The 23229-nt window shown below is 39.9% G+C and overlaps 1 protein-coding gene across 2 annotated transcripts in view; it reads left to right on the forward strand.

The window, feature by feature from the left end:
• Positions 1 to 23229, forward strand: part of alcama (activated leukocyte cell adhesion molecule a) — a 73592-nt gene that overhangs the window by 22960 nt on the left and 27403 nt on the right. For both annotated transcript variants that reach the window (XM_042430831.1, XM_042430830.1), the window contains exon 2: positions 22094 to 22200. In XM_042430831.1, coding sequence (XP_042286765.1) covers positions 22094 to 22200 — 107 coding nt within the window. The remainder of the gene's footprint in view (positions 1 to 22093; positions 22201 to 23229) is intronic.

Consider the following 23229-nt stretch of genomic DNA (forward strand, 5'->3'; position numbering starts at 1 on the left):
ATGTCTCTGAAAAGAGAGTTTTCCAGCCTATTATACATAAGCCAAAAGTTCAACCAAAGCCAGAGTTTCTTTAGAGATTTCTGGTTTTCTTCTTAAATGTCAGCCTCCTACAAACAGCGTTTTATACACACTTAACTCTTTTTAGAACATCTCTTCCATGGTATTTGATAGATAGCATCTTAATCCTTTTGATATCTACATAGCTGCCAGATAAGGCAAAGATAGGCCCGTTTCCATGGGCTGATGGGATTCCTGGGGTGGATTTCTAGATAACCATCCACAGACCTCGTCATGATACAGCATCCATTCACAGCTCTGTTTAGTCTCTTTCTTTCATATCAGCCAAGTTGTGAGTGTCTGGGCATTTAGCTGCTGATGGACGTTTTTTTTTTTTAAACATTTTCTGGAGAGCATCACTTGACAGGCTGTGTCCATTAATATCCACTTTGATAAACATGGAGAGCTGCCATGAGTTGACTCTCTCTGTGTTTCTGGTAATGGACCTCTGCTGAGTAGGCAATTGTGCAATTCACATTCCTCAACTGGCAAGTGCCCGCCTTATGCATGCACACTAACATGCACGAAGACAGGGCATCTGCTGAAGGTCAAAATTTCTTCCTCGTTCTTAATCGCTGAACTCGTCTCTCAGTCTGTGTCCTGAGCTCAGAAAACAAACGCTTGCAGTGCGCATTGTTTTTTGGTAAATTAGATGGTCAGTAAGTAATGAAAGGCACTCAGGTTTATTTTTTTAACAAGAGGGTCATATGTTTGTGTTTGTCTCCGCTGACAAGCATAATGCTGGTCTCTAGACATGCTGGTGCCTCGGCAGCCTGCTGAAGCAGCAGAGGGCATTTTCCCATATAGAATGAATTAGCCTCAATTCTCAAGGGTACTCTTCTTTCCATCTCCACCTCCTGTTACAGGGCACCACATATAGGGGCACACAGAGGCCAAGTCGCAGCTGATCAGGAAGTTTATATGAAAAGTGTGTGTTTCACTTTGAGAGGAGGCCAGTAATAACATATGGTCCCCTGAGAGAGGTAGAGGCAAAAGTAGCAGCTGAGGTTCTCAACACAGCATAAAAATGAGGTGCAGCTCTTTGTTCTTTCACACGCACAGGTTTTTTTCCCAAAGTGATGTGCTCTGAGTCAGCCTGTGACCAAAATCGCGGCCACTGACAAGTGCATTTGATGTTTCTTAAGAAGTGAACTCTGAATCAGAAAGCACGAGGATGTCGCCACCAGTATCACTTCCACATCGAGTTTGTCGTCACCAGTGTTGAACAGATGCAGCATCGGACAGGTTTGACCTGTCTTTCTGCATGGAAAGACTTTTTTTTCCTTGTTCACAGTAGGATGAAGGTCAGATACAATAGATGATGAAATATAACAAGACAACTTAAATGTGAAAAAAATATATTATCCAAAGATTATAATTCAAATCAAATTGTTATCTGAATTAAAAAATAACAAACTTAACAAGCAGTGAACTCAGTCTATTTGCCTCTCTGTGCATAATGTCTCTTATTTTGGGAACTGAAGTTATTAATGCAGTTGACAATACTGAGCATTTAGCATCTGAGATGCTAAAATGACTTGGCACGTTTTATAAATGTCTTCCACTTCTCAGAAGGAGTATCATTGTCTTCCTCCTACCATGTTATACTTGGGTCAATTGCTTTTTAATCACATTTGCCTTTTGTTCTGGCTTTACTTAAACCCATGGGTGTGCCCTAATCAATCTCTCTTTCTCTCTGTCATGGTTGAAATATAAATAGCTGACCCCTCAGACCTCAGAGTGGTCTGCATTCCTCACTAGACACGTGAGAAATAAGGAGAGATGAGCAAGGACAGTAAATAGGCTTTTTTTTCTTTAAGTGCAAAAAAAGACCTGTACAATCCATTTTTCTGAGTTGTTGATCTGAGTGTGTATTTATCCCAGGTAGCATGGTAATGACAAAAGCAGCTGCTTAGGAAGAGGGTTCCAATGCGACCCTATACTCCTCCTCCTCCCCCCCTACAGAGGAACTTCAGAGGCAGTGGGAAGAGTTTTTTTGACCTCCATGACCTGTCCTATCCATTTGGACTCTTGGCTGGAGGGAGAGACACAGAGAGAAAAAGGGGCTGTTTTGCTCGTAGCCACCTGTTCAACATTTTATCTTCCAGCAGAGTGTGTGTGTTTGCACACACTATGCTATATTTGCATAGTCAATGTTCTGCCTTAACCAGCGAACTCTACAACACCTTTTCAGCTCAGGCAGAATGGTAAAGGGTTCTGCTTTTAACTTTGCTTCATTGCTCAGACTAGAGGGATGGTCTGAACAGTGGGAGAGAAAGTACAATTTCTTGCTCAAGTAAAAGTAATTTTTCCTCTCTGAAGTCAAAGTAAAATTACGAGTGTAAATATTTACTTGAGTGAATGTAGCCTAAATCGACGTGTGTAGAGCCAAAGGTACAATGGAACACCAACCAGTCAAAGTTGTATGTAATTTTTCCCTTGAAATGGAAAAACAAGCAGAGGACAACACATTTGTATTGTGTGATACAGAAGTTTCTTCAAGGTGGATACATTTTCTGCAAAGCGCATTCCTTATATATAGTTAAGTGTTTTCTGACATACTTTTGATAACCACAGATAGACAACCACACTCACAACACAATACTAAGAAGACCAAATCCATCAAATATGGAGAAGAGGCAATGCGAGCTTTCCTCACTAGACCTCACTAGAAGTCATCAAACATGGCAGATCAGATCAATAAGTCTGAAGACAATGACAATAAACTAAAGTTAGTGCTCTCTGGAGACAAGACTTTCCAATTGGTCGAAGGAAACATTTCCTCTTTATTCTAAAAGGAAATATCCATGTAAAATCTGGCTTTTAATGAATAAGTCAGTCTGGGAAATGACATTAAAATAATTGAGTTGAAACAGAATACCAAGCATATCTCTAGTGATCAATATGAAGAAGTTTTCACAATGTTCTCTCCCTGACTGAGGTAACCCATGTGTTATTTACTTTGGGAACAGGAGTGTGGCTGCAGTGGCAGGTGTATGAGGGAATGAAGAGAATCTGGTCTCAAACAATAGTAACTGATGGAGGAATGAAAACACTTGAAACATTCATGGCCTTCAGTCCTGTTGTTGCTTACAGTCCTGGTATGTTGGGTCATGATGATTTGTAGCAGCAGAGTGCTGATTTTTTTTTTTTTTGGTTCTCTACTCTGCCCAAATGTAGCATCAGGGTCAAGGCCATGTCCTCCCTGACATTCCTGTTCACGTCTGGAGATCACTCTGGAGATCTCACACCAACCTCTGCTATGAGAAACAAGAGGCCTTCTCTATCTCAGCTGTAGTTAGGACTTTAGAAATAATCTATATTTATATTCTGACTTATTGATAACTTAATTGCTAAGCAATGCCCCTGAATGTGAAAAACTCTCTTTGGTACAAGAGGTACATGTGAAATTTCAAGGGCTTTGTTTGGATAAGGAGACCTCCCACATCCCCTTCCGTACACACTTCCTAACAGAAAAATGAATTATGACGGAAGTGTGTTTGTCTGTATTTATGCCCTGATATGTGTGTCAAGATAGTGTTATCTAGGTGGGTCCAGGGGAGTGCTAGCTCAGCACTGTGTGTATCTGTGCAGTGAGTCAGGTCTACTTTTCAGTAGTGAAGGCAAAAGCAAACACAAAGAGTGCCGCCTTATCGCTGCCTTCTCTCCACCTTGTCTGGCTGTCCAGCTGCCTCTAAAACTCATACCAAAGAAAAGCCGCATTGTTTTGTGCTGCACTTTTGATTTTGATTAATGGGGGGTGAGGACAAGGCAGGTAGTGAAGTGTGTGTATGTATTAGTGCATGCAAAAGAAGGGGATTATGAACTGTCAATCAATTTGCTCCCAACAGTAAAGTTCTCAAGCAGCAAGGCTGAGGATTAGAGCTGGATCAAAGCACTTATTCAGGCTTTAAAACTTGGTTTGAAACGGACGGAAGAGAAGAAAGAGGAGGGTGGACTGGAGCAGGAGGGAGGGTAAGAGGCAGCCGGGTAATGATAGGGCTGTGCTGTAACACCTGCAGTGTTGGGGGGGATCTTTCACAGTAGCTGCAGGCTGTTCTCAAACAACTTAATGCCCAGTCAGAGTCCAGATGAAGTGCATGCATCTGCAAAGAAACCGCGTATGGATGTTTGAGCCGAGCTATCATATTACTTTTTATTGGTGTTAAAAAAGTTGGAATGGAATTCGACATATCTCTGTCTTCTCCACATTCCCCTCATTTTCTGTACATCTATAGCAAATGTAAATATTTTCTCTTTTGAAGTGCATCAATTGTGGGAACACGGGTTGTGTGTTGGATTCTCAGGGCCACTGGATAGTCGTGCCATCTGGCAATGTACCCATACAACGTGTAACACTATAATTGTACAATGATGCCCTTTCACTCTCTCTCTCTCTCTCTCTCTCTCTCTCTCTCTCTCTCTCTTTCTTTCTTGTTCCCTTTCTCTCAAACAGCATGGTATTTTTCTACTGCTGTTGTGGGTGGAAAAAATGAGACAGAATGGGTAAAATGGTGGACATCATAAAGATTCTGCTCCACTGTGAACCTCAGTTCAGTCTGCATTGTCTTGTGGAACCAGTGACGTTGATGGTGTTTGTAATGACTCCTGATGAAATTTGAAAGCTCAGCATTTTCATTGCTCTTTAGCTTCCCTTTAAGTCATATTAACTATTATTCACCCAGAAAAAGCTGATATTTCTCTGTTTAATATGACCTCTTTCTGTCAGCTGTTGTGTGTCTGCGGTGTATTAACAGATTTGGTATTTGGTATTTAATTTGCAGATACATTTTCAACATGCATGAATATAACCATAATTATAACCATATAACATCAACCACGGGTTTAACACTACAATTTGTCAAATTTTATTGGGCACACACTCAAATGACCTATCATTGGTCATTGAAAACCTATCAACATCACTGCAGAGCTTTACTACAGATGGTTAAAAGTGGTTCTCAGGATATTAACAGAGATCATTACTACATTATAGGGACAGGGAGGTCATTATAGCATCACAATCACTGCCTTATGAAACAGCAATGGAAAAAGTAAGGGGTGTAAAGAAGGATACGTCATGGAACAACTGTAAAATTAAGGGCATGGAGCTGAATCGAATGTAATTCTCTGATGTTTTCCTGATTAGTGGCTTGTAAGAAAGAGACATCTGTGCCTCTAATAGGCTTATAAATGACATGTAATGTATCACAGTGTGCTTCAAATCAGTCATTAGAGTTATCTGATGTCATCTGGTGTATCAAATTTTCAGACACTTTGAAGGAAAGTATTGATGCTCATGTTTTGGATATCGATCACTTCTTTCTGTAAGGAGGTTGAGCTGTGTGTGAACTTATGTCATGGAGTGTACAGAAGGGTTACAGTGTGTGTATGTTCTTACATTATGTTGTACCTCTCAAGGTTAGGTAAGACTGGAAGGCTACTGTTGTTACCTATTGTCAGTACTGGTTTGACTCAACAGTCTGTGGCCTCTTAAAGTAATATCTCATTCCTCATCATTAGTCAAGTCCATAATCAACAGCACAATATGTCAGAGTGTCTGAGATATCTGCCATTGCTGTTTGCTATCTGGGCGACTTTGTGTCTAAATTTAGCAACTTTTTCAGATCTACATCTTCATATCCTAAAAATGCCTGAAAAAAAACGACAGGGGAACAATGGTAATGTGTTGATTCCCAAAGCGTTTATCCACCAATCTGTATGGCGGATGCAGATTTGCAGTACATGTTTGTCTAATCACAGCACAAAATATATAATAAATTATATTCAGATGCAAATCTGGGTTTGATGTCTTTTGGGATTTCTTCTCTAATTCTTCTTTGGAAAAGCCTTTGCAACACTGTTTGCTATCACAAACAGTTTAAAGGTGACCTTTAACATAAATAAAACATCATACAAATGATCAGATGATCAATCATCCTTTTTATTTAAATTAATCTGAAAAGATTAGATTAGAGACTCAAGGTAAATCAGTCACACCACAAAGGACTCTTGAAAAACGGATGAAATAAAAACTGCTTTCAAGGAGCAGCACTTTTAACTGGGGTAAGTATAATACATAAAATAGATCCTGATAAAACATTTTGATGGTCCTCTCTATCTAACTCTGTCATTTTAATAAACCCAAATCTCATCATACTGATGTAGCTTTAACTTTAACTTTCTTAGCTAACTTAATAATACTACCACACATTAATATGCAGTTTATGAGGCATTTTAATGACTGAGGGATGAGCTGAAGAAACCTCTAAAGGCTGGAGGAACTGCAAGGAGGGTGCAACAATCATATTTCACTGCAAACTTCATGAATGGAACGTTGAATAATTGTTTTTGATTGTTCAGTGGTCTTAAAAAGTCAGATAGTCAGTTTACCCCCAGATGGTTCAACTTACCCACTCACTCAGCCCCTAACCTGGGGCAAGTTGAGCCACAGGAACACTTTTTTTGAGAAGTCATATTTTCAGGCCCCTTTGTCATTGATGCATTCTTATAATTTCATTTGATAGGAGACATCCGGAAACAAAGGTAGATGTTTTCATTCTACTTCTGTCTCATTTTTCCTTACAGAGAGGACAATACATGGAAAAATTGGCTCATCTTACCCCACTCTCCCCTAATGTGGGGTGCTACCCATTGATTGTACAAGAGCTATGCTCCTGTTGCTAACATGCTAACGTGCTAAACGTGATTAGCATCACAACTTTTACAAACTACATAGAATTGGTATTGTGTTAAAAATGCACACACATGCATTTACCTTCTGTAGATTGAAGGCTGTGGGAGGATTTCAAGACACTACAGCTCTGACTGTTAAGACTGAAGCTACAGCAGGTGGGAGACATGTAGCTCTTGCTCAGGTCTAGCTAACGTTACTTAGTGACGTGTGTGTGTGTTGTCAAAGAGGCCAAAATTCTACACACTGCACCTTTAACTCAGGAAATCTTATTTTGGCCAGTTCACAGATATATTTCACTTGCACTTGTGGTCATGTTTTATGTTTTTTTTTTAACCCCCTTCAGAAGCAGAGGCAGGAATCATGTGGTCAAGTGTCTTTAGAATTACAAAGACTCTGCTGTTATGCTAACAGTGTTCAGGAAGAGCTTCTAATTGCTTGCTCACAATACAAATATATAGAAGAGAAAGATTGATGAGTCAGCCCAGAAAAGTCTCCATCAGATTTCTCTACCATTCTCTCAGCTTGTGAAATGGAGTGCATGTATGTGTAGTGGAAGTGGGGGCTGCTGGACTTAGCCGCAGACTAACAACTGTTAATTAGCCCGGTCTATAACGATCCATAATAATCAGGCAGAGAGAGCCGCTCTACTCACTGATGTGCCACTGGTGATCTATCATTTAGCTTAGTGAGAGATAGATGGAGAAATCGCTATTCATGACTGGTGAAAGCCAGTGATATCTCCCTCCCCAAAGACTTGCCATTACAGCACCCTCCCTCCCTAGGTTGTCCTCCCACCACCAATCCTCCAAGGGCCTGTTGTGCTTAGTGCTGTTCATACTGCAAGTCTGATTGCAGAGTGCAGTTACCTTGCAGACCAAGCAGATGAATGGTGTGCCCATAGGGCTCATTTAGGTGCTCTGGCCCCATAGTCTCTATTCCACTCATTATGAGGTTTGATCACCTTTTTGTCAGCCTTATAATATTCAACAGTGGGGCAGTCTTGAATGGACCTGTGAAGGAGAACAATGAGAAGGTGACTATTTCCAGTGCTGAAGTGAAACTCTGGCTCTGTGTCATTCTCTTGTTGGTGGAGTATCTCTGATATTTCTGGTACCCTTTGTTCCATCCTCTACTAATTTGAATTTGATGGCTTGCTTTTATCATTTCCTGGTGTGCCATAGTCATAGTCTCCCATTACACCCACATTCCACTCTGCACCAATCAGTCTCCTGTTATTATAGCCAATATTTATACTGTTTTCCCTCTACAAATTTTCCTTTTATGTCTTCAATTTGCATAGAGGGTCCAGCAGGGTGAAAATGCATTACCCAGTTGTGAACATGCCACAGATTGGAAAGGTACTGTGAGGAAAGTCAACACATTTCTGCTGTTTAATTTCATGGAAAAAAAACTGCAAATTGATTCATATGTGATCTGATTACTCGATGTGTTTGTTATGTTCCTGCTAAGGATGCCTATTTTAAGCAGTTTCCTTAACCAATAGCTGACAAACAACTATTTAACAATCAATAGTCGGATCATTAGTTGAATCATCGTTAACAACAATACAGTGAATGTTAACCATTATCAAACCATTTTAACTAAAATAAATTAGATTAAGTAAACACAAAGTTACTTAAATTATAAATTAAATAACAAAATACTACATTTGCAGTCTATTACGTCTATTCAATGATTGGCTGACAAATCCAAAGTATCAAAAACAACAAACAGCTGCACAACTTCCAGCTTCATTAGAGGACATAAATTAGATCAGACTAAATGTGTTGGACATATCTAACAAATCAAACAAGTGTGACCCATTTTTCCTTTATCAAAAGCCTTCAACAGTGAATAACCTGTAACAGGTTAAACCAATCCCCCCACAGTTGACTTCAGTCTGACTGGTTTTTTGTATAAAAGAATTTGCATACCTGTTCTACACGATGGAGTGATGTGTGTTATCAAAGCAGGGGAGTGTTGCTTATACAGTTCAGTTTAATTTTATAGTCCCATATGTTAGCACCACAGCTTTCTGTTGAAGATTGTAGTATGAGTCTCAGATAGCTAGTGTTAGCTAAACCGGACAGCGGCCAGACAACAACTCTGTGGAATGGCTGAAGTGTTCATCAACACGATTGCCACAGTGAGCAGAGCAAAGCAAGCTTTGATGGAAGGGAGGTGCGTTCATTTTATAATTTGTTAAGTCCTCATGGAACTCATTAAACAGAGGCACCTAGTGGTTCAACCAGGTACTACGGCAAATCTACAGCACATTTTCTGACAGTTATACTGCACGTTCTCATCTTCTGCATTGTCTGTTAATATATTTTTAATCAATTAAATTATTAATGGCAGTTACTCAATAATCAATTAATCCTTGACATCCCTATTTCCTGCAGTTTGTCACTAATATTGAAAAATGTCAGATGAATGCAGATGTGGTCGGCATACCTGATATATAATTCACATATTACAATGGCTTTTTACACAATCACATAGAGTCAGTAGTTTGCCTTTAAAAAGGTTAATTCAGTGAGACATAGAGTTAATTTGCCTTAAGCCAAACGCATCAAATGGGAAATGTGTTTATACTGTTCACACACACACTCATACACACTAAAAATATCTACCGCAACAAATCAATTAGTCTCATTTTCATACTCTTTTGAAAAGTGAAATCTATTAGAGGTGCACGGCTTCCAGCGCAGCTGCCCTTGTTTCGGAAATTATTGTTGTGTTCTTACAAGCAACATGTGCATAATTACCACTAGAACCACCAGGGGTCGCTATATACCTAAAACCGCCAACAGGTAGAATTTAGCCATGTGCCTGGCTACCGCATTTCTAATACTAAAAAATGTCATTGTCATTGTCTTCACAAAGAAATGAAATGAGTATGTTTAATCATCACCTGTGTTTTTGGCCTCTTGTTTTATCTTAAGTATCTTTAAGAACACTAATCGCTCTGCATGGCCGTCAGTATAAATCAGTCATAAATGACACTGAAAACAAGTATTAGATGTAAATATTTGCATATTTGGGTGGTGTGATATAAAATGACATTCATCACATAACAAGATAACCCATGTTATTGAAATAACCAAAGTAGCCTAAATACCCCAAATAGACAATAATGAGTCAAAATAATAACAACAAACAACCACTGCACTTATGGGTAATTTAATGTTGCAGCATAATCGACATGACAAACTCAAGCGCATAATTTCACCTAATCCATTATTAATTTAGGCATTTCAACAATGTGTGAATAAGGGAACATCAACAAGAAACTTGAGGTGACAATTAAGGCTGTCCCCTTTTTATTATTCAGGTCCTCTTCCAAGGGGGCTGCCATGTTGCACTGCAATGTTTCTACAGTAGCCCAGAAGGGACAAACCTAACACCGGCTCTAGAGAGGGCCTTTCATGTTTTTTGCAAGTTTCACAGCCACCGTAGGTTCTCCTACATGCTTGGAAGGAGAGGGGGAGGAATATTCAGTTGGTTGCAATCTGCAACCTCACCACTAGACGCCACTAAATCCTACACACTGCTCCTTTAAAAAGGGAACATACAGTACATGTGAGCATTCAGTGTCCTTCATGCTACATTTCCTTTCTGGCCCATTGTCAGATACATTTTCAGCTATTATCAAACTACCGTCAGCATGAGAGCTTTTATTCTCAGAAAACGTAGTGAGTCCATATACAGGACAGTTGGGTTTAAACATCATAGAGGAGGACAGTGCTGTAAATCCCGCTCCTGTAAATCCATGAGAGTGTTTTAAGGAGGTGCATGACATTGTTTGCAAAACTCTGTATACATGTGTGCGTGAGAAAGACAGAGCAGGCGGGAATGCACTAAACGTCTGCCTAAATAAAACCTGCCTGTTTCAAGGCATGCTGGTGGTCATAGGTAGTAATTTAAACTGCTAGAACCAGAGGAATCCACTGGGACTCACCAGGCCTGTTCTGACCTCCACACCACAAGTCACTGGCCCTATTTTTTGTCCATGCTGCGTGTCGTAAAACCTGAGCTGTCTTGCCAAAAGGAACCTTATGGGTTTTTCTGTAGTGGCAGTGTGAGGACAGATTTGAATAATGCAAAGGTAAACAAAGTACATTTTAAGACTGACTGTGCTCCCTTTTTTGTTCAGCTATACTCAGGCTTTATATTATATTCCCCTGTCAACACCATATAAAAAAAAATCTGTTTTCCTTAATTTTTCACTTAGCGAGTCTCACCATGCAGTGATGGTGTTAAAAAGCTTTAGCTGACAATTTTTTGCAAGTGAGACGTGCCTAAACCAGCAAGCAGTTTCCATGTTTATAGCCTGTGCTGGAATGCAGCCAACTCAGTGTGCATGTGAGTGTGTGTGTGTGTGTGTGTGTGTGTGTGTGTGACACAGAGAAAAAGATGCTAGACAAGTAAGGGCAGATGGAAGAGTATGGTGGGATGGGGTGGGGGGGGGGGTCTTGTCTGACCTCCAAACAAACCTAACTGAATCTACCCTACAGGCAGGTATTAGAACGCAGCATCTGCTACACCCAACTAGTTTTAAAACATGATTTTAGTAAAAGTGTTAGAGCAAAGGTCACATCTCCACCTCCACTGCTGTAGCCCTGTTGTTCATTGAAACTGACATGTGCTAATATCATGTGGGACCTTGTCTTCACACTTTATTAATTTCAGTATAAATGGATGCTTTCCCCTTCCTAAATTAAATCCTCCTTTTAGCATTCTACTTTCAACTACTTTTGATCATTCAAATGCATCTACAGGTTCCAGGACTTGTGATTCTCCTCATGAGAGCATCCAACTTTATCTTTGAAAAAATATCTTCAGCTGTAGAGGATTTAATGGTTTTTATAGCCTTCAGAAACATCTGAGCCTTCTTCATTTGTGTTAAAAACTCCTGCATGCGTTTTTGCACCGTAACAAAAGCTGTGATTAGCCTGACTGGGATTTGAAGCTGTGTGTGTGGTGAGTGGGACAAGTTTCAAGACAGTGGTTTTACAGCTCCCACTCAGAAACAGCTCAAAGGGAAAGTCCACCGTAAAAGGTTATTCCTCTGTTATTTCCATAAGTATAGCTTTTTTTAAAACCAAAGATGTGAAATTCTGTCTCCTAAAAGTAGTGGAAATATGAAGGGTGTGATCTTGACTTTGAAATTTTTTTTTGTGTTTAAGTGAGAATAAAAACAAATGAAAAATGGTAGAAGTGGTGAAGTAGAAAAATCATTGTGGGTACTGTTTGTGTCTGAAGACAGATTGATTGGTTAACATATATACATATTTATAACACTTACACAGCAGTGCAGAAACAAGGCAATGTAAAATTAGTCATGAAGGATAAAATATGCTCCCAGAAAATCATTGTGAATACTGTTTGTGTCCGTAGTAACAGACTGCACTTTATTGTGGCCATTTCCTTGAGGCTCTGTGTTGCTGCTAAATGATACAAGGGATATTTGTGTCAAGCAATTTTGCTCAACGATGTAGAGTTGAAGATAGAAAGAGCTTACATGGCCTTAACAGGCCTTAACATCATTATTCTCCATGGTTACACACTGATTTTCAAACTAAAGGTTAACTGTATCAATGTGCAAAATCATGGCTGAAAGGAAAAGCATTTGTAAACTAAGAATTTCTTGCAGTGAGATAAACTGAATGTGCATTTACCAGCCATAAAAAATGGACCTTTTTGTATATCATGTAGGGCGTTTTAACAAATGAGGGTTGGTAATGTGACACTATGTAAGAGGTATACATTGACACTTCAGTTCAGACTACCAACTGAAGTGTATTCCCTTTAGCGTCAGCTCAGATTGATACAGATGGTGCTGCCGGCAGATATTGACACATGCATTGATGTACATATGGCCTCTTGATTGCCGTTTATGCTGCCGACAAATTATCTGTTAAGTGCCAGCAACCCAGTCCATTACCGACACTGACCCTAACAGCTTGGCTGTAGGCCACCAGAGGTGTAGTTTTACAGTGGGGTGAGGGACCCTGCAGATGGTACAGGACTCTTCATTGACATTGTATCCATCATGTACCTCTGAGAGTTATCCCAACTCCCTCAAGTTTTAACCCGGCATCACTTAGAAAGAAAGCTGCTAGCATCTCAGGGGAAAAGACAATCCAGAATGAAAAACTGGCATTACAGCTTTGTTCAATAGATTACATTTTTATAGCTGTTAAATTCAGATTTATTTGGCAATCATCATGACAGCCAAGATTGAAGATGTTTTCATTCAATAGCGGCCGTTTAACCTTGGTAAGAATAATTCATCTCAGCCTCTTATGCTGAGCATCTCATCAATATGCCACACTGTGTCTTTCAGGAGAGGAGATGCATTTGAATGATCAAAAGTAGTTGAAAGTAGAATGCTAAAAGGAGGATTTATTTTAGAGAAGGGGAAGGCGTTCTCCGTTCAGAGTTAGCCTTACATTTGCCAGAAAAGCTCAAATTAAAATGTAAACTGTCCTAGCTGACACAGTGCTGGAGCCTCGCCTTAATCTGATCCATGGATCATGCTGGAGCTAATTACCATCTGCTCACTTACACTTCCTGGCCCCAGCACTCTGGCTTGTTTTCAATTACATCTCCCGAAATGAGATTACAGCCTTCATTTTTATTTTTGTCGTGAAAGACTGCATGGTTGCATCTCCACCAGGTGAGGACCATTATGTGTGACTGGAGGAAATGCTAGCCGGTTATTTTCCCCACTGTGTTGATGGTGGGGTCGAGGGCTCAAACCAGTGAAGCTCTTAAACACGATGTCTCATGCGACAGTCCACCATACAGAGTCATTAGTTATGTTTTCTACTCTGTTGTGCAGATCACTGCAACCCTTGCGTCATAGATTCAAGTGGATTTAGACCTTTTATCTTCTTCCTTGAAGGCCCCAACATCTTTCACTTGGTTGGATATGCTGTGAAGTTTCTATTTTGCCATTATCTCTCCTGTTCTCTATCATTTCATAAATTGAACCAAAGTGCAGGTAGAAAATGTAGCCTTACTATACAAATCCTTAATATTCCACATTAGGCCCCTAATATTTGAAGAAGGCTTTTATTCCTCTTTTTTTACTTCTCTAAAGACATTGATAGAACTGCAGATAACAGAGGAGTGGTCATTTAGTGAATGCTTTCATCCAAAGTGCCCCATTGTACCATTCCACCAGTGCATTCTTTCAGCAGGTACCTAGTGGGAATGAAACCTCATTGCCTGGCAGACCTTGTCCTGTACTCTTTCACTATACATAATGCTGGGATATAGACTGTATCCAGATCCTACCACACTGCACTAGCCTAGGTTACAAAACACTTCAAGTTGTGCTTTAAATCTGTATCTCACAGGTGACTGAAGATTTCATTAGTTCCATGATAAACCTCTCTTTAGGCTATGTCTAATTGGGCTTTATGGATTTAAAGCATAGAACATTAAGGCTGGGTATGGCTGAGATAGTGATTTAAGGCATTCAGTCTCTTCAGATGTGCTCACGTATTGGAAACAAATTGATATTGTCGGTTCCAAAAGCAGTGAAGAGGAATAAGATAGAGAACTTGATTCTTACTTGACATAAATTAGTATTGCGATGGGGGTTGAGTGGATGAGTAGATAAGCGAGTAGTTCTGCACCTGTGAAACAGGGTGTACTGAATGTTCTGCATCAGTAATCAGTATTATGGATAGTTGAACTTTTGACTGTTATGGAGCTCATGTGAGATATTCACATTCATGACATGACTGATTTTTAATTTCATACATGAGAGACATGTCATGACATGTAATGTTACAGGTGACCCAGGTAACATTTACATGGCAGAAATTCATTTTGAAGCTACGTCAGTGTTCCTGAGATAAGAGCAGATTCATATCAGTGTGACCAGATGGAGATATAGCCGATGTAGCTGAATACAGCTTCACTTAGCAGTGAGCAGTGTATCTGATAAAACATCTTCAGGTCTCTTTGCAGTGCACGTCAGCTTACCTAATATTTATGTTTCAAATCGACAGTAAACATGCTTGCTTGTTCTCAGTCGGAGAGAGGACTTACTTTCAGTTTGGCTTACACCACTTTCACTTTCCTTTAAAGCCCCAGAACACGTGGCTTCAAATATAAAGCATTTCTCTGTAACATTAAATAGTGTATAGGCAACAATCATAGCTTAAGCTTGAAAAAATCACACTTAGGTGTTATTTTTAAGAGTTTAACACACATAATTCAGCTGATCTTCTTCACCAGGACTGTGTGTTTTGATCAGAATTGACTGCTGGAAACATGAGCAAATATTTCACCCCACAACTGTCAGCACATTTTGATTCAGCTGCTGCTAAACTCTGATTGGTGCATGGAAATTACATGACATCAACTTTTTCCAACTTAGGGAGGACAAGAATAAAAACTGAAATGCAGACATCTCTCATGTGAGATGACTACAACTGTGCTAAGTTTGGCAGAAAATCGTGTGGCTCATTACTCAGAACTGTAAGAAGCTGATTTATAAAAGAGGTTTTCACAACTTTTAAGACTAAAAATGTAAGTGCTGTACATTCACAATTTTCCACATCAAGTTTAGTTGACTCATCATGAGGAGTCACACAGAAAGCTGGTGTTGTAAACTGGGGGACGTTCAAAGACGAGGGCTTTAACTAGGCGGGAAAAGATGCGTTGAGTTGCATTATGGGAAGTGTAGAATCCAGTGTTTTTGGAGCTTGACCCCCATCTTTATTGAAGTGCATACTAATTTATTGGAGTAGCACTTTAAAGATTCTTTGTGCAGCCAGGCATTGTGTTGCCATCAGTCAGGACACATGTTAACACTATGTAGGAAGAGGTCTGCAGCCTGTCAGGGGGACGTCTGCGCTACATATCTGGCAACAGAGATCGTGTGGGTGAAGTATAAACATCTCCTCCTATCTGCGTACACTGATGACACACACATAGTCAACAGACAGCAGGATCACTGCTCTCCCCTCAACCAAGCTGCCATTTTTAGCCAGCCTACAGTCTGACTTCCAGTCTGCCTTTGATCACTGCCATGGCAGAAACCCTTTTGATGACTCATGCAGATAGGCACCCATACACAGGCAAAAACAATCTCTGTGCCTCACTCGCACACTCAGACACGTTGTTTGGTGGGTCATGCAGGGTGGTCTGAAATGTGATCACAAATTGGCCAATTTGACTCATGAGCATATTTGCATGTTGTGTAAATTTGATGTATTTTTTAAAAAACAATATGTCTCTGTTTCACTCCGTGTCTGTGGCACACAGTACATTCTTTGGATTTTCTGTTGCTATTGAGATTCTGCATGTGCAGGTCTTTGTCTGTTAAGCCGTAGCAGCATTACTGCTCATGATAACACACGTCCTCCTTTTATTTATTGTATATTCTGAACACTGTCACGCTGTTTGAGGATTTATTCCCAGGAATGGCCCCAAGGTCCTGTGGCTGTTCATTAACTGAATATACATGAATGCACGTTTTACATGAAAGAGTCACAGATCATAACTTCAAAACTAGGCTGTGAACAATGGGATTTGCATGATATAAAGCTTTACGTCTGAGGTCATTGTGGTTCATTTATTATTCAAACAGATATTTCATACGACACTGAGACACATTCTCTCTAGGAACTGCAGTATAACAAACCATTACTAATTCATCTAAACTGCTGATAGTGTGTATCCAGGCTTCACATGCTCAACTGGAAAACTCAAACCATGCGGTCCGCCTGTGTGAGGATGATGGTCTCAATCATCTCTCATTATGTGTTGCCGTGGCAGAGAAAATATAACAACACTTTGCACTGTGACAGATTTTTTTTTCACACATTTCCCTCGGGCATATATGTAGTAAGACCACTGTAATTTTACACCATGCAGCACACAAACACAGCATTCATATAAATTGCATTTCTCTGTGAGCAGGGAGCTATCCACCCATCACAGCAATGTCAAGCTTTGCCCATTATGCTCCAGAGTAGAGACAAGTGGACGTGTTGTTATGCTAATGCATGTTAATCAACTCTTCGCCTGAACGAGCGCTTACCCTCTAACATTTGCGATATCAGAGCAACAGCAGACATGCAAATGTTTCTTCTGCTGTCCGCAAAAGCTTGATAGAAGCAGAGAAAAAAAATGATCATGGTCGCGTTTCATACATGAACGCTCAGACACAGTGTTTGGACGGGTTGATAAATGAGGCTGAATATGTGTATCCGCCTTTGTTCTTCTAGCAGAGAGGGGCATGTGAAGGTGTGTGGGTTAACATGCATGTCTAAACACACATACCTGTGAGTGCATAGATACACACGCACATTTCTTTCCATTTTCTCTCCTCTTTTATCTTTCTGTATGTCCACACCAAGGCAACATAGAAGAAACACATGCATCCACATATCAATATTCTTAAATCTGTGCTTTATGTTTTGTAAAAACTGTTGTCTTGGCCAGAATACTGCTGACAAAAACAATCCTAGTAATATCAAATGTTAAATTACCCAGCATCTGATCACTTCTGGAGGTCAGGGCAAAATGTGCTGTTGACTGAGTTGCACATTTACACACAGATGCACTAACAGTTGACGAAGGGCAGAGCTAGTTTGTCCCAAAGCTGTGAGACGCTCCACACCTGCTCCGTGAAGCCGGAAGCTGAGACGTGTCGTGTTTGCTAACAGCGCTGAAGGTGATGAGGGATGTATCCGCCGCTTTATTGATGCTTCATATTGTCGCTCACTGTTAAATCCACCGTCCTCCCTGGGCTTAGGTGTTTTTTTTTATTTTCTTATTTTCAAGAAGGAAGTTGATGCAATCACAATTCCACTTTGATTTGGAGGCTTTGCTTGACACAAGAAATCACATTTCACTGTGACAGCTGCACACTGGGATGGTCCAGGCTATATGTTGGTTCAGACACACCTGTCTTCTACGTATAGTTTGATGAGGCTGACTGGGATGAATCATTGCATGAGGAAATCATGTTAAAATCAATATATAGTCTTCACTGCCTTTTTCAGTTGCTCTCTGTGCTTGGTGATATGAACACAGGCAACACTATTTCTACTGAGCAACTAAAACTAAGACTGAGAGTAATATTCTACTGCCCACTGAGGTGAATGTTTTTTCACATCATCTGAAGGTTATGGACTATAATCAGTGAGTCTTGTCCAGATGAGCTGGTTAGTTCATAGTGACAGCTCAGCATGTGTTTTAACATAGCCAAAACAAACTGAATCTAAAAGAAACTCACATCGAAGCATCATAAAGAGGTATTTTGTTATGAACATAATACACCAGCATACACATGCAGATAACACATGAAATCAGTCAAAATACTGGAGGGCAAAAACATCTCTGCTTTTCTACAGTAACCTGTCTACAGCTTCTTTACAGTCTGATAGTGCAGAGTGCTCTGAAAAGATGTAAGAGGGAGAAAAAAAAAAAGTCCCAGTTGGTTACATCTTGACTCATTGAAAAAGTGGAAAAAAGTTTTTAACTTTTACAGTGTCAATTTAGGTGCTTTTATAATGATGAAGGCTGGGTTGGGAGACCCCAGAAAGGCCTGTTTTCATCTCTGGTGGAACACATTGTTCAGCTGGTGGATAATGGTGAGATAGGAGCAATTGTGTTAGAGCTGCCAGAGCAAACAAAACCATGCCTTCAGACAGACAGGGTTGCAGGTTTTTGTTTGTGAAAGGCGGTTACCAAGCGTGGCAGACAAAAAAAAAAATCCTAAGTAGCTTTGCAGTCGAACTCTGCCAAAGTGTCCATGTTAGACCAAGTGATCACAAACCCACCAGAACATTTGCTCAGTGCAATAAAAGTCTATGTATTAAGATGCAATCCTTTTGATACACTTATGATTTCTGGGAGAGGAGGAGTGGTTGACAGTATATTTGTTGTAGTAGCCTTATGAACACCACTCGTCCATAATTAGTTGCTGAAATCTAATTATTAATCTAATCTAACTATATAATTTAACTATTGCTCTGACAATTTGAACTTTTTGAGAAGTTTTCTGAAGTTAAAAAAATCTCCCTGCACTTGTCATTAAGCACTGCGGGACACCTTTCAGTTGAATGAGGGTGTTTATGTCAACTTTTTCTCTTTTAGGCTAAAATTCACCTACCAGTAAGTCAAAAACCCATAATTTGGAACCCAATGAGGTAGACCACACACAACGTTCTGTGCTTTCCCCTCTCTGCTATTTTCAGCTCTTAATCAGAAGAGCTGATGTGCTATTACTTCCTTCCCACCTGTGTGAACAATGCCCTATTGTAGTGCAGCTTTAGCTTTTTGGGTTTTAGCTGAAAAGATCAAGTAAACAAACATGTACTATAGTCTTTCTTAGGTAGGTATTCATAACATTGATGTCTGGGGATAAAATGATTCCACGGCCCTGAAAAGGATTAAACACGTAGTAAAAAACTAATGAATGAAATGAGTAAAAAAAACATGCTCAGAAATGCAAGAGATGTGTTGTTGTGCTGCAGCAGCTCAATAAAATCTTTTGTTGAGTGGTTGTTGTAAGAACATGTGAAAGCATATCAGCATGGTCACATCAGGCTAGCGTGATCTGCTGGAAAGGCCGGGCTGATGCATACCATGCTGCAGCCCTGGCAAAGAAGCAGAAATGGTTCTAGGTTTTAATATTAACACTCAGTCTATCCTAGAGTGTACATGAATTACTGGAGCAGATATAGCACTACATGTTTACTTATAAATGAAAATGTAGTCTCATTAGTTTTTATGCAGTTTGATTGAATCAGTTCTTATTATAATGGCTCATGTTTAAGTGAGCTAAGCAGCAACTAAAAAAAAAACCAAACAGGACTTTTTGGGCTCCCGCTGCTGTAAATTGGCTCATAAGGAAATTCATTAAAAAGACCACACAAGACCTCAGCTCTCTGCTTCACTTTATTTATTTCCTGTGTTTAGTCTTTTGCCATTGGAAATGCTTTTTATCCAGCCTGACACCCTTCCTGACACCCTGTAGCATCCTGGCAGCTTTAGACACATGTCTTATTTTGCATTAGAGGTGCTGTGAGTTTCTATTTCTCACTTTCTGGCTAATGCCACTCACCATTTACCAGTCATACTGTTCTGTTTGGTAAAGCCTTTATATGTGCAAGTTTTTGACAATCTGTGGGTCACTGAAACTATCACCTTTGTATAAATGTGAGATGCATTGACAAGAAAGCAGGCAGGAAAACAAATCAAGTTGTCTTACACTACCTAAAAATGAGAGAAGTCCTGTTGTAGTTCTTTGCACTCTGAGGTTTTCAGACACAGACTCTCATAATTGGCCATCCAGCTAGAATTCACTGCGACAGTTTGTTTACTTCTCCATAACTGTTGTTGTGTGTTCAAAGATGATAAATTTAGCTGACTCTTTGAGCAGGATTCCCTTGTGACTCGTGTCTTGCATTACCAGAAAAAAACATGCATTTTTTAATGGTCTTCTTCATTAAATCATAACTAGTGTTGCACATTGTATACACAGTTACTTTAATTTGAAAGCAGCTTTGTGCACAATTTCCATGAAAACAAAACAAAACAAAACAAAAAAAAAAAATCAATGAAGCTTTGTGTTATTGGAAGTTCACACAATTGATGTATTTTTGTAGACTTTTAAACAATGTTGGCTGTTCTCTGCTTGTGAATAAACACAACCGCAAGTGAAGACTTCCTCGTCATATCCTCTGGAAGGGAACTGCAAAATCTTGTGAGATAAGAAAGGCCATATGTTCACTTTCACACAAAGACTGACATAAATATCATCATTAGAGAATGTGATCACTGATTGCTGGACTGATCTGTGTTGGTGAAGGGATACACGGTAACTCAGATGGAGATATTATATCAATAAAAATCAAAATTCTTCACAGCTGAGTAGCACCAACAGTAGAGTAACAAGTAAGATGCATTCTTGCATCATGTCATGGCCTTCTTCAGTGTAGGTGTCAAACCCAATTTACTAAATAAATGATTTTATAAAGAGTGTGAAGCAGCCTGACAGTGTGAAAACCACAGCACATTAATGAAATGATGTAGTCGGTGAAAAACATTTGATGATGTGTTTCTCTGAGCACTGAGCAGGTGAAATACCAAACTGGCCCTGTGTATAAAAACCATAGTGAAAATAAGACATGATGTGAATCAAGATTACAGGAAAATGATAGAAAATGACTCGACTGTATGCTTTTGAATTGAAACATTGTGTTTTGTTAGTCACGATGTGGTACTTTGCTTGATTACACAGAATCCATACTTATTTATATCAGTACAAGTCAGCTCAGAGCTGACAGAAGAGATGTGAAGAGGAAGAGCACGAGGCTGCTCCAGCAAAAAAGCAGCCACTTCAGTCAGCAGCTGCACTTGTGCATTTTCTGGCCTCATCACTCTGGAATGACCAGAATCTGAACCGCTTCTTGTTCTGCCTGTTTAGCTAAAAAGCTCAAAGAGAAAGAGTTGAAGCGTGAAGACCTTAGTGTCCCTCCACTCTGATCTGACCTCCATCCATCCATCTTCTCTCCTCCCCTTTTCTCCTTTCTCCCACGCCACACATGACTGGGCCGTGCCGCCATAGCAACTACTCCACCTCAGTGCTCCCTCACTTTTGTGGACAGAGGAAATTATTTTGCGGTGGCGTTGCAAAGCGCAAGAAGCAGTGAGCTCGACCCGCTGAGCCTGACCTCTCCCACCGCCGCCATCGAGCTTAATGGGAGGCATGCTTGAAATGTGGCGTTGTGACATTTGGAGTGACAACATGTGGTGTAGCTTTATTTACGTTTTTCAACAATCTTTGTTCACACCCATGCTTTTTTTTAGACATTTATACTCGGGAGGAGCAGCCCAGTCTAACCACAGTCTCCTTGGGTGGTGTGTGAAAAGGCTGGGATCATAGAGATATGTGCCACTTATTTTATTTTCCTTTCTCTTCCCCCTGCCCTCACCGGTGATCAAAGGCCTCACATCAAGCGATCTAAGACATCAGGTTTCTCCTCATCAGATAAAAGTGTGAATCCCACAAGTGCTTTTATACTTTTTTGTTGCTGGGTTTCTTATGATCTCAGACTTTTTGACACCCTGTGACTATAACAGTTCTGCTGGAACGTTTAAGGATTGCTGTGTGCGAGCACAGCGGAACTGTATTGGAGCTAGAGGAGAGAGTATGTATTGATCTGGCCAATCAGGCTCCAAACCAGCAGCACTCAGGACAAAAGTCAAGAGTCAAGCTGTCTTTCTCTTCAGTGGGTCATTTGATGGCACAGTATGATTTTTTGAAGAATACTAAACATATGTTGCCTTTGTGTGTTACAGTGCGGGGGACAGATAATGTGACCGCCTTGTATGGAGAGACCATTACTGTACCATGCAACGGTGGAGCTCCACCTCCGCAGGATCTAATGTTCATCAAGTGGAAATACGTAAGTAGATACTGTCCCACAATACTGCCTGTTGCTGAACACACACATCCAATCATTTGCAGGAAGAGGGAAAAAGACATGATTGATATGATATGTTATGAAAAGATTTGGCTTATCTTGGCTTATCTCTCACCGAGTGTAGGCATATTTACCTCAGAAGAATTAGGAAGACTAAAGACTTCCACATATTTGTGTATGAGAAAGTATGAGAAAATACTGAAATACACAAAAATATAACAGGCTGATGGGAGGGTAAGATCCAAACATATATACATTAAATACACACATGTCAGTTTCATACTTTAGAAATGAGAACAAATGACAAATAGAAGAACAGAAGATGAATGGCATAATTACACACTGGGAATTATAAATAGCAGGATGGCCTGTTGTCAGAAATATAGAACATGTCAAATGGTAAACATACAGTAAACATTCAGCAACATACTGTCGCCTCCTTGTCAGATTCATCATTGAGATGTACTGAACCATAAAAGATTTGACAGTTTTTTCTTCCTTTCAGGTAAATAAACACAGTTTTCATGATACAAACATCATTCTCTGTTCTAGAAAAGAAAAGAAAACCTAATCTCATTCTGGATATCTAAAAATCAGAGTCTTTATTGATTTGACATTTTGATCAGAATTTTCACAGGCAAAAAAACCCCCAACCCTCTTTTAAGAAGGCTATATGTATGATTAAGAAGTAAATACAATAAGAGCCACTTAGTTTTTCCTCATCATTCATCCTTCCTTCCTCATCCTCTACATACTGGAGAAGATCGTGTTTTTTCTGGAACCTTTGTTTCATAGCAGATGGACATATGCAGAATAAATATATTGCACTTAGTTGCCTTTTAAGAGGGGTTGCATCAAGGCAACATGGCTGACCAAATGTTTACAAGATATTTTGGATTTCCCCTGGTTAACTTGGTTGTGTTGAAATGCCGTTGGAGTGAAGTCTGAAATCTGTTTGGTGAATTGAGAGGACATTCAGGTAGAATGTGTTCCATCAATAACTTAGAAAAG

The sequence above is a fragment of the Thunnus maccoyii genome, chromosome 13, assembly GCF_910596095.1.
Source record: "Thunnus maccoyii chromosome 13, fThuMac1.1, whole genome shotgun sequence".
In the NCBI taxonomy this organism is placed as follows: Eukaryota; Metazoa; Chordata; class Actinopteri; order Scombriformes; family Scombridae; genus Thunnus; species Thunnus maccoyii.